Source organism: Triturus cristatus, chromosome 8, assembly GCF_964204655.1.
Source record: "Triturus cristatus chromosome 8, aTriCri1.1, whole genome shotgun sequence".
Lineage (NCBI taxonomy): Eukaryota > Metazoa > Chordata > Amphibia > Caudata > Salamandridae > Triturus > Triturus cristatus.
In genome coordinates this window covers 439,320,578-439,345,437 of record NC_140591.1, presented here as the reverse complement: position 1 = coordinate 439,345,437, position 24,860 = coordinate 439,320,578, and the positions used below count along the sequence as shown (strand labels likewise).

Genomic DNA, 24,860 nt, shown 5'->3' with positions numbered 1-24,860 from the left:
CATCCGACAGAAATACCATGCCCGACTGTTCATTTACAAAACATAGCTACACTAAGCGTAGATTTTCTGCGATTTACCTGTGATATTGGAAACAATATTTTGGCGAGGGTATTTATGTCAGACGATATTTTGATTATGATATTCTGAAGCCACACTTTTTATTTACCTGTGAAAATAAACAAAGCCTCAGAAGGTGAAGTTGTGTTGATGGAGACAGTAAGTTCAAGGTCTTGGAAAACTATTTTAAAATGTGAATCTGAAGAAAAAAAAACAGGACTCCTCCAAACCATATATCACAACTATACAAAGAGTAAAGCTGAATACTACAGCAGAATAAGAGATAATACAGTTTGAGTCATAGATTAAGAAGTTACCATCAAACCATGTAATATTGCATATCACCCCACTGTTGTGCACTTTTGACACGTTCCCTAGCACAATAAACACACACAAACCAGCTACAAGGCTAAGCATTCGTCACTTCAACAATACATCCATCCCAATTAATTTAAACCCAGCATTCCAATATAGACATAGATTGGCATCAAAGCCACATAATGGGTGAATAAACCTCAAAACATAACAAGCACCTAAAGGTGAGCATTGGACAACCAAACATGCTAACAGAATGAAACAGATGGCAAAGTATTCTATCGCACATATCCATACACATAATGTACCACTTAGCGCCATAGCAGGATGAAACCAAACATTATCCAACATAATCAATGAACAGTATGTCAGTCGCCTCTAACCCTGGTGGCCACAATCCAAAATATCTAATTTCTAAAAAATGAAACACAACCAATGCTTAATTTGAGCCAGTGGTTTTGGGTGCTCTGCACAAGCACTTAATTGTCAACACTGGCACTTATGAAAGTTTGGCACATGGTGGCGCTGTTTAATTTAGAGAGGAGCACAACAGCAGTTGTTTAATAATTCAATATATATTTTAAAAAATGACTAATACCTGCAGCCCGGGCCACTGTTATAGCTTTGACGGCCTGGAACATCCTGAATTGTCACACTTGTAGAAGTATGATGGGTAGCAGTTGTGTGTCATTGGCAGCGGGAGCTACAATCTGCAGTAGCCTCCTGACGAGGGCCCTGGCACTTATGGGTTTTTTTTTTTTCACAAATTAAGCCCTGAACACAATCAAACACAAAATCAACAGCCCACTTTTACACTGGTCAACGAAAATTCCAAGAAGTGAAAAAGGAGTTCTAATTCTGAAAGTGCTTCTGGATTATACAAATGGGGCATGCTGCAAAAACACACATCCATATTATAACATATCAGTGACCACAGCTAAGGAAAAACCATAATTATGGATGGTACACAAGGAGCCTATACAATTGTTCCAGGGATTAATGGCTGTAATGTCAATTCTATTCTGCTGTTCGGATTAGATTGTGTATGCAGAGTCTGCAGAAGATCTTACTTCTTCAACACTGGTGGCAGTGGCAAGTAACCCCTACTTTTGGTCTTACTTTTTTTTGCCTTACTTTCAAAAATGAAAAATTGTGAGACATCCACAACAGGGAGGGAAATAAATTCTCTCTTTTAGCTTTACCATGGAGACACAAGTACCAAGTTGTACCAAATTGGTATCAATTCCCAAATAATCACAGCACATCAGGAAGCGAGGGAGTTGAACTGTTTTCTGCTCACTTCCAGACACTTTTGAGGCAGGGATTGGTTTGTTTCATCTTAAACTGCACAGACCAGCCTTGCTCACAGTGAAGATTCCACCGAGGAGTTATGATTTTAGAATGGTTTCACCAAACACCACAATTCTATTAATTAATTTACAGAATCTGCATTGATTCTCTGGCCACTGCCATGAATTCTGTTAATGTGTGTCCCGAATTGTTTCTTAACTCCTTAGCTGTATGCAGGATTATGATCAGATGCTCAGTATTATTCCCTCCCGATGATGACCGATGGAATCATCCCATAAGGTCGACACATAAAAAAGTAGACCATTGTATCCAGAAAACCATTCATTGGATCCACAATATCGTCAATCAATTATTTAATCATTTGTACATATTGTTCCTCTGCCAATCGTAAATAATTCTGTGTGCCACATCCCTTTGTCATTTCATTGCTCAAGCACTTTTTGAGCACTATGCCACAATTCACTTTATCACCTCAATAGATTGAATATAATAAATCTCTCTTTCGACAGTATGTCTAGGCATATTTTGAGGAATTTTCAACAAAAGAGTTTTCGTATTATGTCTTGTACTTTGAATAACCAGATGCAATAGGTATGGCTTTAAAGGAATAGTGTATAGTAATGTAAAGAATTACAATTAGATAGGATGAGAATTGATATGTTGTGTGTGGGAGCAAAGAATTCTAGAATAATATTGATGTAAGTTAAAAGGTCAGGTGCCAGCTACACTGTGAAGCAGACCTAAACATCCATGTAGGGTTTTTTAGTTTTTTTTATTTTTTACATACAGCGCAAACTTTACTCGAAGGTATTGGAGCACTTTACATGAGCACCAGTTACATTGCAGAAGAACACATAGATTTTAGTAGGCACACAGAGATTAAGTGATTTCCTCAGAACCACAGGATGTTAAACCGACATGGAGACTCGAACCTTGTTTCCCAGCTCCAGTTCGGCAGCTCTGGCCATTACACCACATCCTTAATAGCCACCCTCATCATATCTGTGCTGCTGTCAGAGAAAAACACCATAAGTAATCTAGTTATCTTGGAAATTTTAGCAGCATTACAATGTTATGTGTAGGCCCCTGAAAATCCAAGCTCAGGCAGCTGGATAAATAAATTAAAAAATGAACGCAGCTGTGTGGAGGGCAAGCACTTTTTTTGTGAAAGCACACAACTATGCCCATTCAAAACATGTATGCCTGTCTCCCATCATTCTCTACAAAGCCAAAGCCACTCTCTAGTGATGGTCGCATAATTGTCTGGTTACAGCTGTGCTTTCAACCCAGAACATAACAAACATTGGCAAAGCCAATAGGTCTCACCTATGAGAGCTTTTTGCTTAGGCAATATTTTATAGCCATGCTATACAGCAGTGCTGATGCTTTGCAGTGTGGTTAAAACTAATTTTGAAAAAAGATCTATGATGAAGCCAGGGCTAATGTACTTTAAATAAAAAAAAAAAGTGCACTAGCGCTCGATGCATCATAGCCTTTTTTTTCTTATTATTTTTAGCCATGCAACTTAGCAGCCACGCTGCTATGCTGCATGGCTTCAAATCTTTGACAAAGTAAGAAATGCCCATGCTATGCAGCAGGAACAAAAAAAGGCAGTGGAAGAGTCAAAAGCCTCAAAGGGGGACCTATGGGCTTCACCATAGACTGTTAAGTCAAGGCAGAAGACCCCCGTGATTCTGAGCAAATCAGTTAATCTTCCCATTGCGTGCAAAGTGCAAAAGCAACAACAACAAAAAAAAAAATCACATTTGGCAAATAACCCTATTATATAAAGAAAGTGATTGCACCCATGTCCATGTTTTAGTGAAACTACATTCGGAAGCAGATAACATCAGCTGTCAAAATAAACATCCATCTCAAAGGAAAAAAGAGCTTCTTTTAAGTGTGTATGGCTTAGTAAAACATAGCTACAAGTGTCAAGAGGTTCAAGAAGGACAACACTGAAAAACAAAAAATAAAAGTAGTACTACAGTCACAGCACGGGCAGCAGAAGGACAGCAATCAAACTGAAGCAACTGGTACTTGGTCCAAGCTCCAGAAGAAAAATTGAGGCAAGCATGTGCTGGCCCTTCACGGACCGAGACGTGCTTTTGAACAGCGAGATTACTACCACGGAGCTACATAGCCCAATGTGATTAATACAACTTGTGATTTGGATTTATTTCAAGGCCCAGCTGATTTTGTATGTTCGGCCATCTTGCAAGCACCCAGGGATTAATACCCTCTCGTGTTTCTTCTCGCTCGCCCTACCGGAGCCTACGCGCCCACCGCTTCCCTTCCAGGCCCATTGAGGGCCTTTTCATGGTAACAACCTCCCCTCCCACACCACTGTCCTGAGGAAGACCCCGGCGTAAGGGTCTCAATAACCTACTATCCTCTAGGGGTCGAAACGTCGATATTTGATACACTATCCAGTTGTGACAACAGCAATAAATCACTGCGTTTCTGTTATTTGATCATGGCTATGAATATTTTGATTATTGTGTAAATAATTTGGCTTAAATGAGAGCCGTTTTGCTGTGTAAATACTATACTTTGTGAATCGACTCTCTTTCATTCACTCCCTTATTCTCACCTCAATCACAACATCCCCACCTCCCCTTTCCCCTCCTGGGGCACTGTTTTAAAACTGTGTTAAATGTTATGAATCAGCAGCAGTCCAGTGAGATTAAATAACACTGTACACAAAGTTTAATACGTTTCTTTCATCTTTTTCTTTAAATATTGTTTCTCTTTACGTATATGCAATTGTTCACTGGGACCACTGTTCTAATGTACTGGCCAATTAGAAAGCAGCAAATAATATAGACAATGAAGGCAACGAGTGTAAGCAATGGGCAGGCTGCGAGCCCCTTATTGTATCCAATATCTCTCGCAAGTGAGAGCGCATGCAACACATGCACTGTCGAGGGCGAGATCTAAAACGGAAATAATTCATGAAGTGTCCTGCCGAGTCAGAAAATGGTTTTCTTAAAGACGTGTTTGGAAGGTAGATGTTATGAGTGGCATTTTTCTGTTTCCCTATACTGGAGACTTTTTAGGCTACGTGTTTGGTCTATCAGGGGTAGAATTTCGTAGCAAGATCTTCTGGTGACTTCTCATAGGGGGGTTCTGATGAATACGCAAGTCAAAGTGGATGTGTGTGTCTGTGCTCTCCATGCCACTAGAATCAAGCTATCCTGGCTGAAGAGGGCTGAAACCCCAAAACCGGTCCTAGGATGCTTGTTTCCAGTCCAGAGAGGACCTGGCAGTTCGGGCTGGACTGTTCCCATTGGGCACAGGGTCAAGACTGATTTGCATATGGCTGGGTCCAAACCGGAATGGCATGGTGAGCAAAAAAACGATGGATTTAGGCCCAGATCTCTGTACTGGGGTGAATGTATGACATTGATCTGCATTCTGTCCATCAATAGTTCTTTTTCCAAGAGTACACAAGCCTTCCTTTGCTTGGGTCCCTGGAACATACAGCAATGCCCTCACTGTGCATTCTGGTACTTGTAATCTCCTGAATTAATAATGGGAATGGCGCAAAAACGAGTATCAGAACACAACGAAAATGCTGGGGTGGATACATACTCTGAAATGGATTAAGCACCTTGGCTGGGCGTCCCTAAAAAGTTTGAGTAAACAAGCATTGCTCAATCGGCCTGTGATGCTCATTCTGAGCCATGGCTTCCCCTAGCGAAAAGAGGAACTGTACCAGGGCTGGAGGAGGGCCAGCAGAGGGCTAATGGGAGGAAGCGCAGCCACAAAGCAGGCCTTGGAGCAGAGAGGAAGCCTGCCAGGGAGACAGAAAGATTACAGCATGGAGACGGAAAAGTGAGACAATGCGAGGCTAACCACGGGGGGCACGCTGCCGGCAGCCCATGTGCAGCTAAGGGGTGTTGGGAAGCGTTACTGCAGGGTGAAAAAAACACCACGCTGCTCCGGCGTCCACAGCACTGTGCCAGCAGACATGCTCTTCCCACGGTTCAGAATATGCTGCTTGCATTCTGCAGCAGCGGAGACGGACTTGCCAAAAATGCGTCCACACAGTCCAAACTGCCTGCTCGCGTTAGTGGCTCCCACACAAAGTGTCGTTGTGAAATAACAAGAGCGAGGCGCAGTTTCACAACCATACTAGTTTGGCGGCGATCGTGCCAAGGTTCACCGTCCCTAGGGAGCAAAAAAGACATAATAAAGCGCTTCAACGCCTTGTCGGGCTAGTAGGCGCTATATAGTTCCAATATAATTCAATTACCAACACAAACACTACGGATAGCTTTGTCTGTCATACACCTTTTCATTTTCTTTTAAAGAATTCAAAACGTTGGAATGTGCGCGCGTTAGCTTCGGTATTACGTACTGATGCGTAGTGGTATTCTCCACATGTAGGTTTATTTTGCCAGCAGTCTTTTACTTACATTAAACCACCTCTGGGGTGTTGCTGTCTCCCAACTTGAGACACCGGGTGATATTGTTCCCAAAATGTGCGGTGTGGCTAAACCGGGATGTAACTTAGCCCAAGGTCACACATGGGGTCAGTGGGAACGACTCGGTTCATGAACTGCAATAGCCTCAGACCCTCCCACTCCCCTCTCTCAGAGCGGCTACAGGAAAACGACCGCAGTATCCGCTGTCCAAGCAACTAATGTAACGGCGGAGTTTTGTTTTAAAAGGATGGGGCGCCCTGGCCCTGCTCACAGAGAGGGGCCGCCGGGCGAGTGGCAGGACAGTCCCTTATAGAGAAGAGTTCACTGTTGCGCAAGGATATCCCCTTCGCCTCAGTTCACAATACACATTACCCAAGTATACGTAGAGAGGACCAAGAAGCTGTTCGAGGGGCTGACATTCCTCTGTGGTCTAACGTCACCTTCGTGCACAACGCGAGAATAACAGTACAAGGCGGGCCCATCGATTACATAATGTGCATAGGGTGCATGTTTACACTCGGGGCCTGTCGGCGCTATTGACAGTGATAAATCATATTTTATTTTTTTAACAACTCAATGGTAGCTATTTTATCACATCGGAAGGATGAAAAGCTGAGTGGACATGACGCAATTCGAACCCGTGGCCGTAGGGTCAAACACAGCTCCCTGCAGCGGATCCGTTAGTCCACTGAGTCCCAACCCCTGCAATGAGAAGACAGAATCGCCTTTTTGGGTAAAAGAATCCCAACCGGAAGAAGCAATCAGATTTTAGTGCTCTGCAAACAACAAATACAAAATACTTTACTAAGTCTGGGAATGTAACGTGTCATACTTGCTGACGCGGATGGAAGACCCGTGCCTTGAACCCCGCTTGCGTTAAGGGAACTACATCCCATACACACAATCAATGGACGCAGATATTATTTTTATGGCTGATAAACTATCATTCCAGCGTTAGCTCTCCACATGTAAGTGCAGCCGGCGAGGCACTGCACATGCCTTGGCTCACGGGCTCCAGCGGTGACAGGGGGTGCCCCCCGCCCCGCCCCCTGTCACCCAGCCGAGGTCCCCTCCCCTCTCACCTGCCTGCACCGTGTCCGAGAGGTCGTGGCTCTGCGAAGTCCGAGGCAGTTCCTTCAGCTTTCTGCCGCTCAGGTTCAGAGCCCCCGAGCTGGCCGCCTCCTCCATGATCCGCTCCAGTCCCCGGTTCAGGGGCGCGTGGGCGCTGAAGCTGCTGGCCCCACCGCAGCCAGGGCCCCCAGCCACAGCGGCTGCCCCTGCAGCGCCGGGGGGCTGCGGGCACTGTGGCACGGCGGGGAACGGGTGCGCCTCGCCGCCCGGCTGAGCCATGTCCCGCGCTCGCCTGGGCGCTGCTGATAAAGCCGTGCGATGATGCTTCGTCTGTGGGCTGTCTCAAGCGAGCCACTTCAGTCTGAAAACAAGACAGCGGCGGCGGGCTCCGTGCTGTAGCGCTCCTGCTGCCTGGGGCGGCGCAGCGCGCATGCCCCCCTTCCTTCCCTGCTGCTGCTCTGCGCCCTCGCCTTCCTCCCGAGCTGCCGTGCACTCTCTCCAGCAGAGCGAGAGCTGCTCGGCGGATTTCTCTCTCTCGCCCTAGTGCTGTTTCCTGCTCCCAGAACCCAAACTTCCGAGCCCTTCTCGAGCCACTTGTCCCTGTAAAGCTGCCTGTGATTGGTATGAGCTGCAGGCACTGCATGCCTCCTCACGATCAGTCGGGCTCAGGCATGTCCCCCCAGCCTGCTCGGATGTCGGTAAATTAAGGTGGGCCTGCTCTCTAATTAGCCAGGTGTTGTGTGCTTGTTTCTCATCCCGTTCGCCCCTGTTTCGTTTCCTTTTTCCCACCAAAGTGAGGTGGTTTATTGTCAACACAGCAGTTTCAGGGTCTGCCCTGGACCAGACCTCACTTCCATTTTTGTGTGTGCGGTGTCAGGCGCTGCTGTCCCACGGGAGCCTGTAGCAGGCGTTTCCAACTTCGGTGTCAAATGTTGGAGAGAAATATAGCAAACGTTTACAGTGATAAGAAACGTTTACAGGGCTCCAAGCTGCCTGTCTGTGTTTAGACACATACAGAGTCATTCTTACAGCAGAGTTTGTCGTTATAGTACCAGACACGTGGATATGGCACTTGCCCATCTCAGAGTGATTTCATTATAGGTACCCCCTGGCATTTTCAGTCTATAGTGGTGAGAGATGCATGGAAGGTTAGAACAGTGGTGGGTGACGAACCTTCAAACTAGCAAAGCACCCATGGCTCTCCTTCACTGCCTGGTGTGGGTTGGTGGCGGCGAGAGCTTACTTTGTGCTACTCCCTCAAATCCCTCCTGTAGGAAATCCGACTTTTCTGCGCGGTCGCCCTGTATTTTTTTCTTTTGCTCGACACTGTGCTTTTGCTTTAACTCTAATAACCAGTGGCAAACCACCTTTGCTTCCCCTTTAATCCTAGTCAAATCGGCATTTTCCTAATTGGTATATTTAGGGCCGGCTTTTGCTCAGAAAGCGCCCTGGATGTAGTCGTGATTGTTTATTTGTACATGATTAATTAAAATCTTTACAAAATATTGTAAAACATCGAAAAAAGTGTTTGAAAATTCATTAATACATACCTAATAAAAGAAAAAATTATTTAAGATCAATTAAAAAAGTTTTTTAGTTATCATCAAGTACTCTTAAGTCTTTTTCGCGTTAAATCAAAAAACTTTACAACCTGGCAGTTCAGTTTGGTATATTTCGGGTTAAAACACAGTTTTACAGCTTGTCTACAAGTCCGCGTGCCATACTGCTTAAAGGATGGACATAGTAAGTTATGCCTTAAGTCATTTAGTTTAGTGCAAATACAGATCACGTGAACAATGTCCTCCTTGCCAGTTTTGCACAGTCGGCACTGCTCTGAGAAGTTATTCCTCTCCCAAGGTGGCAAATGTGGGAGTATAGGAATTACTCCAAGGCGTATTTTCAGAAACCTTTCTTTGATTCTTATTTTCATGCCAGTACTAAGGTATGCTTGTGGTTGTACTGGCCCGTAATCACCCATCGTTATCCAGCCATGCGCTCTTTTCGCTAAATCATTCTTACCTTCAATTGCTGAAATGATGCACGCCGATTTTTTTGCGTTTTTTTTTTTTAAGGACAGGTGGTCTGTTGGAGTTTCCCAAAAGTCGATCAGGCCCAAAACTTTGATGTAGTCAAATTTGCACAGCCTGTCCCTTACGCATTTCGTCCTAGGTGTAGCCTACACTTGATATAAAGTACTCTTAAGTCTTTTTCGCGTTAAATCAAAAAACTTTACAACCTGGCAGTTCAGTTTGGTATATTTCGGGTTAAAACACAGTTTTACAGCTTGTCTACAAGTCCGCGTGCCATACTGCTTAAAGGATGGACATAGTAAGTTATGCCTTAAGTCATTTAGTTTAGTGCAAATGCAGATCACGTGAACAATGTCCTCCTTGCCAGTTTTGCACAGTCGGCACTGCTCTGAGAAGTTATTCCTCTCCCAAGGTGGCAAATGTGGGAGTATAGGAATTACTCCAAGGCGTATTTTCAGAAACCTTTCTTTGATTCTTATTTTCATGCCAGTACTAAGGTATGCTTGTGGTTGTACTGGCCCGTAATCACCCATCGTTATCCAGCCATGCGCTCTTTTCGCTAAATCATTCTTACCTTCAATTGCTGAAATGATGCACGCCGATTTTTTTGCGTTTTTTTTTTTTTAAGGACAGGTGGTCTGTTGGAGTTTCCCAAAAGTCGATCAGGCCCAAAACTTTGATGTAGTCAAATTTGCACAGCCTGTCCCTTACGCATTTCGTCCTAGGTGTAGCCTACACTTGATATAAAAGATAAAGTGCAAATCATTGACTGCTTTGATTTGTCAAATACTTATTTTCTTTGCATCCTGGTACTTGTAGTCTTTCATTTATCCTCAACGTCCCTCGCCACAGCCACATCACCCCTCACCTGAAAAACCTACACTGGCTCCCCGTCGAAAAGAGGATCACGTTCAAACTACTCACCTACACACACAAATCCCTCCACAACACTGGACCAGCCTACCTCAACGGCCGACTCAGCTTCTACACCCCCACCCGACAGCTCCGCCCCGCCAGCCTCGCCCTCACCGCTGTCCCCCGCATCCAACATACAACCTCCGGCGGCAAATCCTTTTCCTTCTTCGCCGCCAAGACCTGAAACACCCTCCCCACCCACCTACGACTGACCCAGGACCTGCTCATCTTCAGAAGACTCCTCAAGACCTGGCTCTTCGAGCAGTAGCAGCCCCCCCCCCCCCCCCCCCAGCGCCTAGAGACCCTCACGGGTAAGTACTGCGCTCTATAAGTACTATGATTGATTGATTGATTGATTGATTGATTGATTTATAGTGAGGACAAGCAAAGTACTAGGATGCAAAGAGAAACTGTGGAACATAATGAAAGCCCACTAAACATCAAACACTAATTTGGCAAACATTATTTGACCAGAAGGATAGAATGTTAATTATGCTTAGGAAACAATAATTAGCAGTCAGTGTTCAGCTGCACCAGACTGAGACCTTCACCACCTGGTTTGCTGCTGTTCTGTCTCACTGCATCTCCTTCCCTCCTGCTAAGTAAAATGTGAAAGCTGGAGGCCTTTTGGGGGCCTTTCTTATTCATGCTCAGGCTGTAGCTGATTACACAAACTTCCCCACCCCCCCAAATCACCCACAACTCGGCTCATTGAGCCCTGTGCCAAGTTTTAGGAGTATTTTGAGACCAGCAAGTATCCACTCCCAACACTAAGGGCCTGATTTCGGTGACGGTCGGAGTTGCCTCAGACTGACACCGTTTTGTTGAGGGAACTGCCTGACCATAGGTCGGCGGTTCCGCACACCTGATTACGATGCAACCGCACTCCCATTTCTCTTTGGGAACTTGTGCGGCTGACGGAAACCGCTCGCAGTACAAGCTCCCATTCAGAAATGGGAGTTTGTGGCAATCCCTGCACCGTGTGGCAGGCACCTCAGGGTGCCTTCCACACGGTGCAGGGATTTTCAGGTGGGCACCATAGTATTCTCTCAGGGCCACATACAGAGGGCCAGGGGAGAAGAGGGACATTTTAGGGGCGCCCAAAGTCGCTTTCTGACAGCCTTTCCATGTCTGGCTTTCCAATATGGAAAGGCTGTCGGAAAAAAATCATAATCACGACAGCGTAAACGCCGTCCTTAAGGGATTAAGAGGCCATTCGGAACGGCGTCGGATCACCCGGCCAGTTTAAACTCCAACCACCATCATTGTAATGAAGTGGTCAGACTTTAAACCTACCATGTCAGTCGGCATTGTGTTAGCATTGTGTTACTCGCAGCCGCGAGAGAAGCGTTTGAAGAACGTTTGGCGTACATTCAGGTGACCCGCATTTGTTGAAGTTCATTATCGTGCCTCGTGCTTAAGGTGTTCATAGTACATTGTCTTTTCACAAGACACTGGCAGTTCATTATCGTGCCTCGTGCATAAGGAGTTTGTAATACGTTCTAATTTCGCAAGATACAGGCTGTTCTTTCTTTCTATTTTCATGGCCCCTGAAGAACGGACACGAGGTCCCGAAATGCATTGGGCCGAAGGCCATCAATCGCCACTCCTTGTGTTTATATTGTCATAATGCTATGATTTTGAAAAGTTCTTCACGCATTGATTATCATGAAGCAAAGATAACTGTACTTGTATCTATGGAAAAATGTTCACATTTTTGTTTTACTTGCAAACAAAGGAAAATCAGTGGTGATATCAACGTGAGACTATTGTTTATGTTATATATTGCATGAAATTGTGCTAAAATTTGCCAATAATTTGGTATAGCAGGTATAATTTTCCCTTAGCTGTGCACACAGTTCATTCCTGACTGCCGTCTTGAATCGCTACACACGTTCACGTCACATGAGGGATTGTCAGCCTTCTTACACCGTGTAGCACGCCTCAGTTTGATTCATGTTTTTCAAACAAATTTGTTTACATTCAGGTCTATCGATTTGTACTTTGTGGTGTGCAAGTGACAACCTTCTATCCGTTGTAGAAGGAGACTGCTGCCTGATCTGTATGCACATATCACACAACACCGAAAGGGCCAGGGAGTATTTAGAGACCCGTAAGTATCCACTCCCAACACTAAGGGCCTGATTTCGGTGCTGGTCGGAGTTGCCTCAGACCGCCACCGTTTCGTTGAGGGAACTGCCTGACCATAGGTCGGTGGTTCCGCATAACTGATTACGATGCAACCACACTCCCATTTCTCTATGGGAGCTTGTGCGACGGACGGAAACTGCCCGCAGCACAAGCTCCCATTCAGAAATGGGAGTTTGTGGAAATCCCTGCACCGTGTGGCAGGCACCTCAGGGTGTCTGTCACACGGTGCAGGGATTTTCAGGTGGGCACCATAGTATCCTCTCAGGCCACATACAGAGGGCCAGGGAAGAAGGGGGCCATTTTAGGGGCCCCCAAAGTCGCTTTCCGACAGCCTTTCCATGTCCGACTTTCCGACATGGAAAGGCTGTCGGAAAAAAAATCATGCTCCAGACGGCGTAAACGCCGTCTTTAAGGGATTATGAGGCCATTCGGACCCGCGTCGGATCCCCCGGCCAGTTTAAACTCCAACCACCATCATTGGAATAAAGCGGTCAGACTTTAAACCTACCATGTCAGTCGGAGATTTTCCGACCGACATCGTTATCTAAATGAAAAAACACACAAGAATACCTGAGTTTGTAGACAGTCATGACACTTGTTGTCACTCAGTGCAGCAGAGTGCTGTCTCTAACGATCTAAAAGTAGATTTTTCTTATGACCAGAACCCTCACTCAGTCTTAGGTGGCATGCTTCATCACAGGATTCCTCCTCATGCCGCAATTACCTGTTGCGATGTGGGCTACAACTACTAGAATCGGGAGGAGGTCTTCTGGATGTATAATCCAGGGCCAAATTAACTTTAGCGTGCATTGGGCTTTTCCCTGGGAGGCTGGAAAAGTGGGGGGGTGCAGTTTTGCAGCAGTGGGTGCCAGTTTTGTTACTGGGTACTGGTTTTGCAGCAGAGCTGCAATACTGACTCCCATAACAGAAGCAGCAGAGCTTCGCACTTGCACCCCCCCACCACCACCACGGGGAGGGAGGTCCGACCAAATTATCAGGGCTGCTTTGGATTGCTTGCTAGAAAAATAATTAAATAACAATTGTAATGGATATAAGACATTATTCTGCAATCCTTTACCCCGCAAGTCTTTTCTCCCTAGTTTTTACCATTATTTTAAATGCAATTGAGGAGTAAAAACAGCTGCCTGATTATGTGATATATTTGCTTATTATATGCTTTTTTGTGATCTAGATTATTACTGTGTGTTTCCTTTTTGTGACAAGCGTCAAAGATCACTACATTGTAGCAAAGTATATTTTCTTTGGCCATGATGAAGCGTCATGTTGTTGTGAAACACGTGTTGGCCTATGATGACTCTTGAAAAGAATAAAAAGTTTTATTATTTGTTCACCATCCCACTACAGAGTATTGTCCATGGGACTAAAAGACCTCAAAATGCAGTCTGTTTTTGCATAATTTTATTCCATATAAGTAACTTTGCTGAATATTGTGAATTAAAGATTGAGATTTCTTGTCTTCCTTTGGACCTGAAGAGGCCTCAAATTGCTGAGGCCGAAATGCATTGACAGATCACTTAAACTGGAGGAGTTGCCATAAGATGTACTATAGTGCAAATTAGGATAGGAAAGGGCCAAAACCGAATCATGGTCTTTTTTTTTTCACAACAAGTTTTTATTGTCAGCAGCCACAATGGGCCTGGCAACACCAGGTAACTAAACAATACAAAATATATGTTTGTGAATAAGATGTTGACTTTTTGGTATCTATTAAACAATTGAAAACCAATAACGATAAAATATAATGCTCCAACATGGAGCTGTAGTGTCACGTTACCGCTACATAGCACATCACATGTCGGGCCTAGCCATGTTGATCTGTTATCCATAAATTTACAGCCATGTCCATAACGTATCACCACTCTCATTGTCAAATATTTATCCATGGAGGCCGCTCAAATGTGTTCCAGATACAGCCCATGGTATCCCGTCCACCTCTTCCAAATCTTAGGGTGTTTCTGGGGGCATCCTCTCACTTTAAAGATTGGCAATTCTAACCCCATACAAAAATCAAGACCCCTCTTCCAAACCCCAACCAATGGCAGGGAAGCATCTTTCCATGCCTTTGCAATGTCGCGCTTTGTAAGTGTAAGGCCTAAGAGTAATTAATGGCGTTTATAGGTGTTGCCCCCGTTGCCATCAGTGATGTGGCGCAGAGCCAGGCATGGTGAGTATGGGCTATCCCAGCCGAGAACCTCTGACAGGCATGTGATGACCCCCCGCCAGAACTTAGACAGTGTTGTGCACTGCCACACAGTGTGTATAAGGGTAACATCAGTCAGCGCAGGCAGAAAGGGGATTCAATCAGCCCGGCACGCCAGAGCTTATATCTGGTTTAATAAACTTTATGAAGGTATTTAAAAGAAATATATCGTAGTCGTGCTGCAATAGCCGCAGCTCGTGGGGAATCCAGTGCCTCATCCTGCCTCATCCCAGTCTGGGAGGCAAAGCTCTTGTTGCCACGCCTCTCACATTTTATCAAGTGTAGTGGGGCTATTTGTTACTAGTATTCGATATATCTTGGTGATTTTATGTTTCCCAAGGTCCCCCATAAATACTTTAGCTTCAATGGGAATAAAGTCCGGCACAGTTCCGTGGTGTGCGAGACATGGGGAAAAGGCATGGTGGAACTGAAGGTATTTATAGAATTGCAATCTATGCATTGTATATTCTTGTTGTATTTCCTGAAAGGACATTAGGGTCTGACCATGGAGGACATCACCCACCCTGGAAATGCCTATAGCCTCCCAGCCAGAGAAACCGGATAACCCAGCCAGGGGAGAGAGGAGACCATTGTGCCAAAGAGGCATCTCTTTTGTTAATCAGCCCCACCATCCCATTTGTTGCAGTGATCTCTTCCAAATCTTAAATACTGTGGCTGCAGCCGGAGGCAACGCTTTCAGGGCCAAGCCCGTATATAGATTAGTGTGGAGTGACATAGCACCCATCTGCAGAAGCTCAAGATGCATTGACGGGATCTCTTCTGCCACCATACCACCAGACGTTCAGGATAAGAAGATGTGAGGCCGCATAGTATGCCCGGACGTCTGGTGTCGCTAAGCCTCCACAGTACGTGGACTGGAAGCATGTTTTAAGTGCCACCCGAGCTGCACCACCATCCCAAAGAAAATGTCGGAGAATTGAGTTCAGTTGTCTAAACCAGACGGGTGGAATCAGGTGCGGGTGATTCTGAAGCTGCTAAAGTAGATGGGGCTGTGAGACCATCTTAAAATTGGTGGATCTGCCAAATAGGGAGAGCGGTAGATGGGACCAGGAACAGGTCTGCTCCTTGATCTGTGTCCACAACAGGGCCAGGTTACTCTCCCAGGACACAAGTTGGGAGGACGATCGGAAGACCCCATGATATTTAAATCCCTCTCACACCGTCGTCACCCCGCATGCCCACTCGCCCACGTGCACCCCGCCCGCAGATGCCACAGATATGATTTGCAGGGATTCATATAGAGACCGTATGTCTCTCCAAAGATTTGCATGATCCAGAGGAGTCTGGGACCCGACCTATCTGGTCGCGTAAGGGAAAATAATACATCATCCGCATAGAGTGCAATGCGGTCGGAAACCTCTCTGGACCACTCAAAGCCGCTGATCTATGTGTCAATCCACACCAAGGCCGCGAGGGGCTCCATGGCCAATGCAAAGATGCATGGAAAGAGGGGGCAGCCCTAATGGGTTCCCCGCCTAATATGAAAGGTTTGTGATGTAGAGTCTGCCACCCGGACCGAGGCGGTGATGTCAGTATATAAGAGTGGAATGTATTTGAGGAGACCGGGGCCGAAGTTTAATCAGCTCAGGAGTGCAAATAAGTAAGTCCATCTAAGGGAATCAAATGCCCTGTCAATGTCGGCCAGCAAGAGTGCAGCTGGCTCTCCAATGCAGTCCACGGATGCAATGGCGTTTTGTGCATGTCGGATGTTGTGCTGTGTAGCACGTCCCAGCATGAAACCCACTTGGTCAGGGTGAACTAAATCTGTAATATGTGGTACTATGCGATTAGCTATGACTTTGGCCAGGAGTGGCTTTGACATTAAAAAGTGATATTGGGCGATATGAGGCATGTTGTTCGGGTGGTCGACCAGGTTTTAAGAATACAACGACTTCTGCATGGCGCCAGTCCGCAGGAAGGCACCCGTGTTGATAGGCCACATTTAGTGCTGCCAAATAGGGGGATGTTAGAAGGGTTTGATATTTCTTATAAAATTCACACAGGAAACCGTTTGGGCCAGGTGCTTTACCCGGTCGCATCGCCGATAATGCCTTCTGGAGTTGATTGGGACATCTAATTCGTCTCTCATTGAGTCCGCCAGAGCCCATGGAGGCAGGTCGTCTATAAATTCATGGGCTAGGTGTGGCGAGATAGTCTCACTAGGGGCATATATATTCTCATATAAGTTGGCAAAGCTTGCTGCAATTTGTACGGGATCAGTGAGCACCACCCCGGCATATCCACAGATACTCGGAATGGTCATGAGGCAGAGCATCCTCTGACAGAGGCGATGTAAAAGCACGCTAGATTTATCTACCCACTGGTATATTCTGCTATGCGTAGAGAGCCACGCCATTCTAGCCTCCTCCATCAATTCACTGGCATATAGTTGCTGTGTGTGAACTAATTGTCAATGTGCAATGTTCCCATCCCCGCTCCTACTCCTAAGCTCTGGGTCAATGAGTTGGGCTTCCATTTGTGTCAGTTTCTTGCAAAACTTCCTAGCCTGTGCCGTACAATATGCAATGTCCACCCCCGCCAGCGTCAGCTTCATAGCTTCCCAGAGGGTCTCGGAGGACTCAACCAACCCGGTGTTCTGTGAATAATAATCCGAGATGGCAGTATGTAAATGCTCTCTGTACTGTTCATCGTGGAGGTGCCATGGAGATAGTCTCCAGCACAGACGGGGCGCGTGGACCCCAATTGCAAGTCTAGCTGCGTAGGGGAGTGGTCAGAGAGGCCTCTGGGCAGTATCGCTGTCGAATCTAGTCTATGCACGTGAGCGGCGGATAGGAAAATATATTCGATACGGTAAAAGGACCCATGGGTGCTGGAAAAATATGTGTAGTCTGTGTCGGTTGGGTGAAGCCATCGCCAAGTGTCTACCCAGTCCATCCCCTGCACCAGGAGTCGCAGTTTTGATTCTCGGGGCTCTATCGGTCTGTCTGTATTGCGCCATCTGTCGATCTGGGGGCATATGATGTTGTTCCAGTCATCCCCAACTATTGTCAGGCCTTGGGGAATTTCTGCCCATAGCCTCATCAAGCATTCTGTCAGATTCCAGGCTAATGACAGGGGAGCATGCATGCTACCTAGGTTGAGCGGCTCACCATATAATGTGCCTGTAATGATGATAAATCTACCTTAGGGATCTGGCCATGTTTTCTTGTGAAGGAAGGAGATTCTGCGATAAATCAATATGGCCACCCCCGAGAGCCCTAGGTGAAACCAGAGTGGAATGCCTGCACATATCTGAAACATCACAGACCTATTGTCTTATTACCCAATAAGCATGTTTCCTGTAAGAACAGGATATCAGCTTCGTGACGCTTTGCCTGGTGCAGCACAACCCCCCCTTTTAACCTTGTCAAGAAGGCCCCGGACGTTCCAACTTATAAAAAGAAGATGCATATCCAGAGATGTGGTAATCGGTGGTGCAAATGGATGGAGAGTATTGCAGGAGTGGCAAATGTGATGGAGATCGTGCACATGCATTGCGGAAACAAGACACTAATTGCAACAAAAACCTACATTTTCCACAAACCTCCCCCCCACCCCAATACCTCATAAACGTTGAAATATCTGTTGCAGCATGAAAAGTGTCCCTCTCCGGGGACTACCTTCTGCCAATGAATCACCCCAGGAGCGTCCCTTGTACATACAAGTGTCTTCAAAGTCAAGGGAAGCGCTAATAAAAGTAGCCCCAAACGGTATGCCATCAGCATTGCAAAAGGTGTTTGTATAGCAGGGTGAAACTAGGATGGTGTCGATCCCGCTGTAGCCTCTGTAGAGCGGATGCAGGATTTGCTGCGGGTCTTGGAACGCCTCTCTGAGCGCGATCTGTGGGGCTGCTTGTCCTGAAGCTGGGAGATCTTATGGCTTGGGCTCCCGACGAGGAATCTGAGTCCAGTCTGGGGGGTGTGTGGGGGTTGAGCTTGATGACTTCATCTGTCCAATTAAAGACCTCTTCAGGTGATTCAAAGAAGTGTGTGCGCGACTTATAGTACACCTGCAGTCTGGCCGGGAACAAAAGGGAATATTGAATCCCAAGGGTCCGCAGTTTAGCTTTGGTCTCTGTACAGGATTGTCGGTGCTGCTGGACAAGCCTTGTCTGATCAGGGAATATCATAATGGAGTGTGATGTATGATGGAGGATCCCCCGATGTCTAGCTTGCTGAAGGATAGTGTCCTGGTCTTTACGATTTAAAAATCTGGCAATGATGGGCACCAGGTGGAGGCTTATGCTGCAAGGCCCGGTGTGCATGCTCAATTATGAAGCAAGGGGACATCCAGGTGGGAGCCATTCCGTCAACGATTTAACCAGGAGGCCCTCCATGCCATTGCCCTCACAGCCCTCAGGAAACCCTACAAAGCGGAGGTTATTTCTGCGGGAGTGCCCCTCTGCATCTTCTGCACGCAGCGCCAGCCCCTTCGTTTCCAGGGAGGATACTTTCTTCTGGAGGATAGATACCGTGTCCTCCGTCATCGATATCCTAGTTTCTGCTTCAGTCATTCGTTGGACTGTGTTTCAGAGATTTTGTCATAAGAGCATGACATCATAGCCAACTGCATAATCTTGGCCTCCTGCATGTCTCTAGACTGTGTTATGGCGGCTAGTATGGCAGCATTATCTGGCACAGATGGCATCGAGTCTCCCGGGTTGGACACCTGGGCCGCGGCACCGGTATATTTATCCATCGTGCTTTGGCGTGCGGCCGAACTTGAGGGCTTGTCCTTAGTCATGATTTGAGGAGTTCAATTGAGGGAGCTGTCCCTATAATTGTGCCAAACAGAGCGATTTGACCCAAGCAGGGTAACTGCACCGTCCCGAATGGTAGGTACAGGTGTAGGGACTATGGCATAAAACCTACAAAAAAATAGACTGGGGGTCTAAGAGAAAACACAATAGGTGATGTATATACTAGTTGAAGGATATCTATTCTATCACCCCTGGCATTCAGAGCAGAGCAGGATTCCCATCAAATTGCTTCTCGTAGTAGAGCTAAAGTGTCAAGCTCTGATGATCAATGTTATCACGTGGTTATCCGCCAATTCCAAAAGGACAATCCTTTGATCATAAGGATTCCCTCTATGGCAAGCTCATACGCTCTCAAAGAATGCCTTCCCAACCCAAGGCAGCCAATAGATGCCGAGAAGTGTTTAGAGTGATGAAAAAACTGATGTGATGCAGTGCAATGAAAAACATTAAAAAGATTATGTGGAAAGACTAGAACGTCTAGACAGTATATCTCTCCTCACCCCTAGTAAAAAAAGGAAAACGGAAAAATGCAGTAAACTATAGTCACCGCTATTAAGTCATAGCAGTAAACACAGTGACTGCTAACAAATGGTCAACATGTTTCAGCCTAGCCGGTAATTGCCCAAGGCTTTCTTCAGGACCTATATTCTTGTAGCTACTGCATATCTAGAAATCTCTTCTGGCATAAGAGAAAAAAAAGGTTAATTAAAACCATACAGCCTCGCTTGATGCGAAACCTTCAATCACGGGATGTAATCATCACCTATGGAGATATAAATCAATTACCATACTCTGTGCTTAAAACATAGTGAAACATACAGACAGTAAGGTATGCCCACTCAAACTGCAATTCTTTGCTTACCCTGCATGATCAAGGCCCAAACCTCACCTCCCTGGAACCTTCCTCAGGTAAAGATGAGGCCCCGCTCTATGGAAAAAAAGGGGGAAAAAGAAGGCACCACATGAATCACGCAGAGGGGATGCTAACGAACATGTCCCAAGTACAAATTCGTTAAGCATAAACTAGTATACCCAGTGTGTCTCCTCAGAATACATACTGACCTATACCTCAACTCTTAAAAATAGAAAGCACTAGTTCTCGGTCAAAAAATTCTAAAAAAGCTAACAGTATTCGTAGCTAGTGGGGGTCAATGTGGAGAAGATGAAATTTTATCCACATCCTTATGTGGAGGCAGTGGCACAAACCCAAATTCCTGTGTGCATATAGCCCCAAACTCAATATCAAAGAACACAGTGCTATTGCATTGTCTCTATAAACCCTGGCTCTAGCGCTGCCAGGGCACAGCTCTTAGGGAGATATGTAGCTAATATGTGTAAATGGCTTGGTGAAGCCTATCATCCCAAAACCATGAAGGCTCCCCCTCCGGCACAAAGATTACAAATGCCCGAGTGAGTGAATTTCAACACATATCAGACAACGTAAATAAACCGAAGTACGCGGCATTAGTTAATAGCAAAAAGAATATAACGCCGAACTTCGAAAATTATTAATGTAAAAGAATATCATCAGGTCACAGACGGCTTAAATGCACTGGAAGTACTGGCCTAAATTTGTGACCAATAGCAAGGAAAACTGTCACCGAATTTCAGGGGAGCATAAGCATTTACCCGGCATTATGTGGTTTGTCACGCCAATGTACAAAAATGTATCACCCCCATCACGGGCGGTCATCCCGCAGTAACTAACCTGTCCGTCGGTACCTCTGCGTATTGCCGAGTCAGGGAAGGAGGCACCGAGGGACCATCTTCATGGGTTTAAATACAATCGACCACTTAGTCTACGTTATTGTGTTTCCGGTGCCGGATTATCGCGTCACGCGCATTGGCCACGGTGATCACGTAGGACTACAACGTGACATCATGCGCTAGTCTTTTGTAGTTCAAAAGATAAAGATTGCTGGACTGCGGAATACAGCTGCAATTATTAGTGAGTGCAGTGCGTAAATAACCAGCCCACACAACAGACTCTGATTAATAAAAGTACTCAATAGGATCCTATAGCATTCTCAGGTGTTCTCAAACGCGTTAAATTCCATATACACTGCAAAGTGAGCAGGACATCGTCAAACACTCGGAGCCCTAATGTGATATTCAGACCAAATAGTGCATAAGCCTACAACATGGAATCATTCTCTCATTACTGGGTTTGGGGTAATCGCTCAAAGATTCCCCAAGACGAAACCTTGGAGACTGTTATGTCCATCTTGGAGGCTACCGAGTTGCATTCCATTACACCTGTTCACTTTATCATGGCGCTTGCCCTGAGCACACTTTAGTAGTTTACTTTAATTTAAAAAAAGGTAGAGTCTTAATATGTAGTTCTAATGTCCTTATTCTTTATTCCAAATTAGACTGGTAGTAAATCCACAGCTTGATGAAGTAAGATTTTCACAAAAAACAGCCAACACGTGCTTCGTCGTGCACTTTAACACACAATTGACTTGTTCGGGGCTGAATGTTTTGTTCACTTTTGTTTTGAATTTAAAGAAAACGACTTAAGTGTGCTCAGGACTGATCATTGTTTCTGTTATATCCCCTTTGTTGTGGGGTAACATGAGGTTGAATTGGTAACCGACCTCTCTCTCCTTGGAGCACCAGTATTGATTGTATTTGTGTATTACGATAGCCTGATACGTCTGTTGAGCGCCCGTTTTCTCCTTTCTGTGCCTGGTTACCAATTAGTATTGAGGTTAATTTGATATTTTTACAAGACTTAATCAAATTATCATTGATTTATATGGAAGGAACATGGTTAATTCTTACCCACGTTGTATTATACTTTCTATGCTACCTTATGAAAGGGCAACATGGTGTAATTCATAGTGAAGTCAGCCAATGGCTGAAGTGGGCTGACTCCCTGGCCCTTGATGCATATCGGAGTTGGTGGAAGAAAAATGTGAGTCTGACTAAAAACACATATAAATAACTATGTTATACACATACTTTTAGTAAAATCCAAAGGTCTTCACTAGCAAAGACCTAAAAAAGCCAATAGGTCTGGAATTGGCTGCAAACCCCTTGCCTTGGAGAAAGAAGGCAAGAAAGAAATAAAACAAGGAAGGAAGAATAGAAAGAAAGAAGTATTGAAGGAAAAAAAAGAAGGAATGAAGGTAGGAAAGAAAAGAAAGATGGAAAGTAAGATGGAAGGAAGGAAAGTTGGAAAGGATCGAGGAAAGGAAAAAAGAATTACCAAAATAAAGAAAATGAAAAGGATTGAAAGAAAGGAAGATCGAAGGAAATAAAGAAGGATCAAAGGAAAGAAAGATAGAAAGGAAAAAGAAAGTATAAAAGTATTCTTAAATTCGACACAGGCGATGTAAACTTGCAGTCAGCAGAGTGAGCAGAAAGATTTAAAAGTGATGACGGGGTAGATATTTTCATTTTTTTTTGGATATGGGGCATAAAGTCTTACTTACAGTTAGTCTAAAGATTCAACACTTCAAAACTATATAAGATTTGTACTTTACCCTTATAACATTACAGATATGGGGAGACACCCTAATTCCGAATGCCCAAGGTCTGGTAGCTTGAATCGTACATAGTGCATATGTTTGCTTTATGCTGAGTGTTAACTCTGTTCTGGACAAAGATCAGGTAGTTTTTAATCCACAATCACAAATCCATTGATAAAGTTAACACCTCCATTAGAAGTGGTTAGTCCACGTGCCAGCTCCCCTGTGACAGTACTCCTGTTCAGTTTGCACACAGTCTGCTGCCCTCTGCTGCCTGTCTACCTGCTGCTCTCTGTTTGTGCCTCCTCTGCTCGTTTCCTGTTCTCTTTTGTCTTTTCTGCTAGTTTTTCTGCCCTCTATTTGGCTTTTTATGCTCATTTTCTCCCCTCTGTTTTCCCCTCTTCTTCTCTGTTTTGCCTTTTCTGCTTGCTCATTTTTCTGACCTCTGTTTTGCCTTTTTCAGCTTGTTTCTTCCCTCTTCCCGCCTTTTCCTCAATGCCTGGCTTTTCGATGGAGACCCCGCACCCCTGTGCCCAGATACCCCCAGGGGTGACAGTGCTGCACTGATTCATTGATTGATTGACAGACAGTTACAGCTTTTAGTTATCGTTTTTTTGTGGCAATGGTCATTGTTAGAATTTGTATAGCAAAAGACTGGCTAAATCCTTATGCCCCATTATTTCATCAGTGGATGGCACGTTAGCTATCATGTTATTACTTTAAAGTAAGGTTATTCAAGTGTAAAGGGAAAAAGTAGAGGAAAAGGCTGTAAAATATGGAATCCTCCTGTGAACTGGCTAGGAAGTCTAGATCTAGAGAGACCAATGTAGCCTCTTTATTAAAGGACTGGAGAGGATTGTTTGGTTTATTTATAATACAAATAATGTTCATCAATACAAATCTAAAATAAAATCTAAATCCCCTATTTGTAAAGCTTATCACCCCTAAGGGGAGATTAAGTGAGCTACTGCCCAGAGTCACATGATGCTGAGCTGCCATCGGCACCAGGGATCAAACTGCGAACCCCGCGCTCCGGAGTTAGCCGCTCTGGCCACCGCACTACACCTCTCCCTTATTATATGTATAATGTCTGACTGGTAGTATCAGATAATGATAGGCAAGGCAAATAAGTAATAGGCGTCAAAGCCAATGACCTATTGTATATCTATTCTAGGCAATCTGCTATGGGTTGAATGAAACATTTTATTTAGACAGTATAATTCTAGCTTCTTTTTTGTAACAGTAATTTAGTGGTACATGAATCTTGTGTCTTATTGTATTTTTCAGACCTTCCTCTGGGTAAAATAAAAAATAAACCGAAGGAGGGGAGAAAGAAAGAAAGGATTGAAGAAATGAAGGAAAGAAAGATTGAACTAAATAAATAAACGAGGATTGAGAGAAAGAAAAAGAAAATTACGAATAAAGGAAAAGAGGAATGTTAGAAGGAAGGAAAGAATAAAATAAGGAAAGACAGACAGAATTAGGGTGTGAACAATAGACAAATAGATGACAGATTGATAGAGGGATAGATAGATAGATAATTGGAATAAGGGGCAGAGCTAAAAGTAGGTATAAATTAGATAAATTACTATATTAGCACAACATACAAGAGCACTGAAGGCAACCTACAAAAGGGTACAAGCAGGAGATACAGACTAAATTGGTGTACAAGTAAAAGTGTAGTCCTCAATTAAAATACATATGAGCATGATATACAGGTGTGGAGGTAGAAATGCACTTCATTTCATGCGTGCAAAAAAAAAAAAAAAACTTTTTCTTCAGCTTCAAATTGACACAATTTGGTAGGGTGTCAAATAGCAGCAGTCAGATAAACAAAGTCCTCGCCAAACAGAATATCCGACAGCCTTAGCAGGAGACAGAGACTGATAAAGCTGGAATAGACCTCATGCTGAACATGGAAGAGCTGGTAGAAAGCATCCTGCTATCACATCAGACTCTAAACAGAGAAGCAACACCAAAATAAAGTACAAACAAAAACATTGGCACTTAAGAGAACTACCATGTGTGCCGATGTGCTCTTTGTGCAACAGCAAAATACAGTCACTTAAGGTTAAGTTATCCAGTGGCTGAAGTATGCTGACTCCG

The 24,860-nt window shown here is 44.8% G+C and overlaps 1 protein-coding gene across 3 annotated transcripts in view; it reads right to left on the bottom strand.

Annotated features, from left to right (window-relative positions):
- Nucleotides 1-8,051, bottom strand: part of LRCH1 (leucine rich repeats and calponin homology domain containing 1) — a 633,328-nt gene extending 625,277 nt beyond the window's left edge. For 2 of the 3 annotated variants that reach the window (XM_085621844.1, XM_085621845.1), the window contains exon 1: nucleotides 7,196-8,045. In XM_085621844.1, coding sequence (XP_085477970.1) covers nucleotides 7,196-7,463 — 268 coding nt within the window. In that variant the 5' untranslated portion in view covers nucleotides 7,464-8,045. Of the gene's footprint in view, nucleotides 1-7,195 lie in introns of all 3 variants that reach the window. The other variant, XM_085621846.1, reaches the window with a different exon arrangement.
- Nucleotides 8,052-24,860: the final 16,809 nt, after the last annotated feature.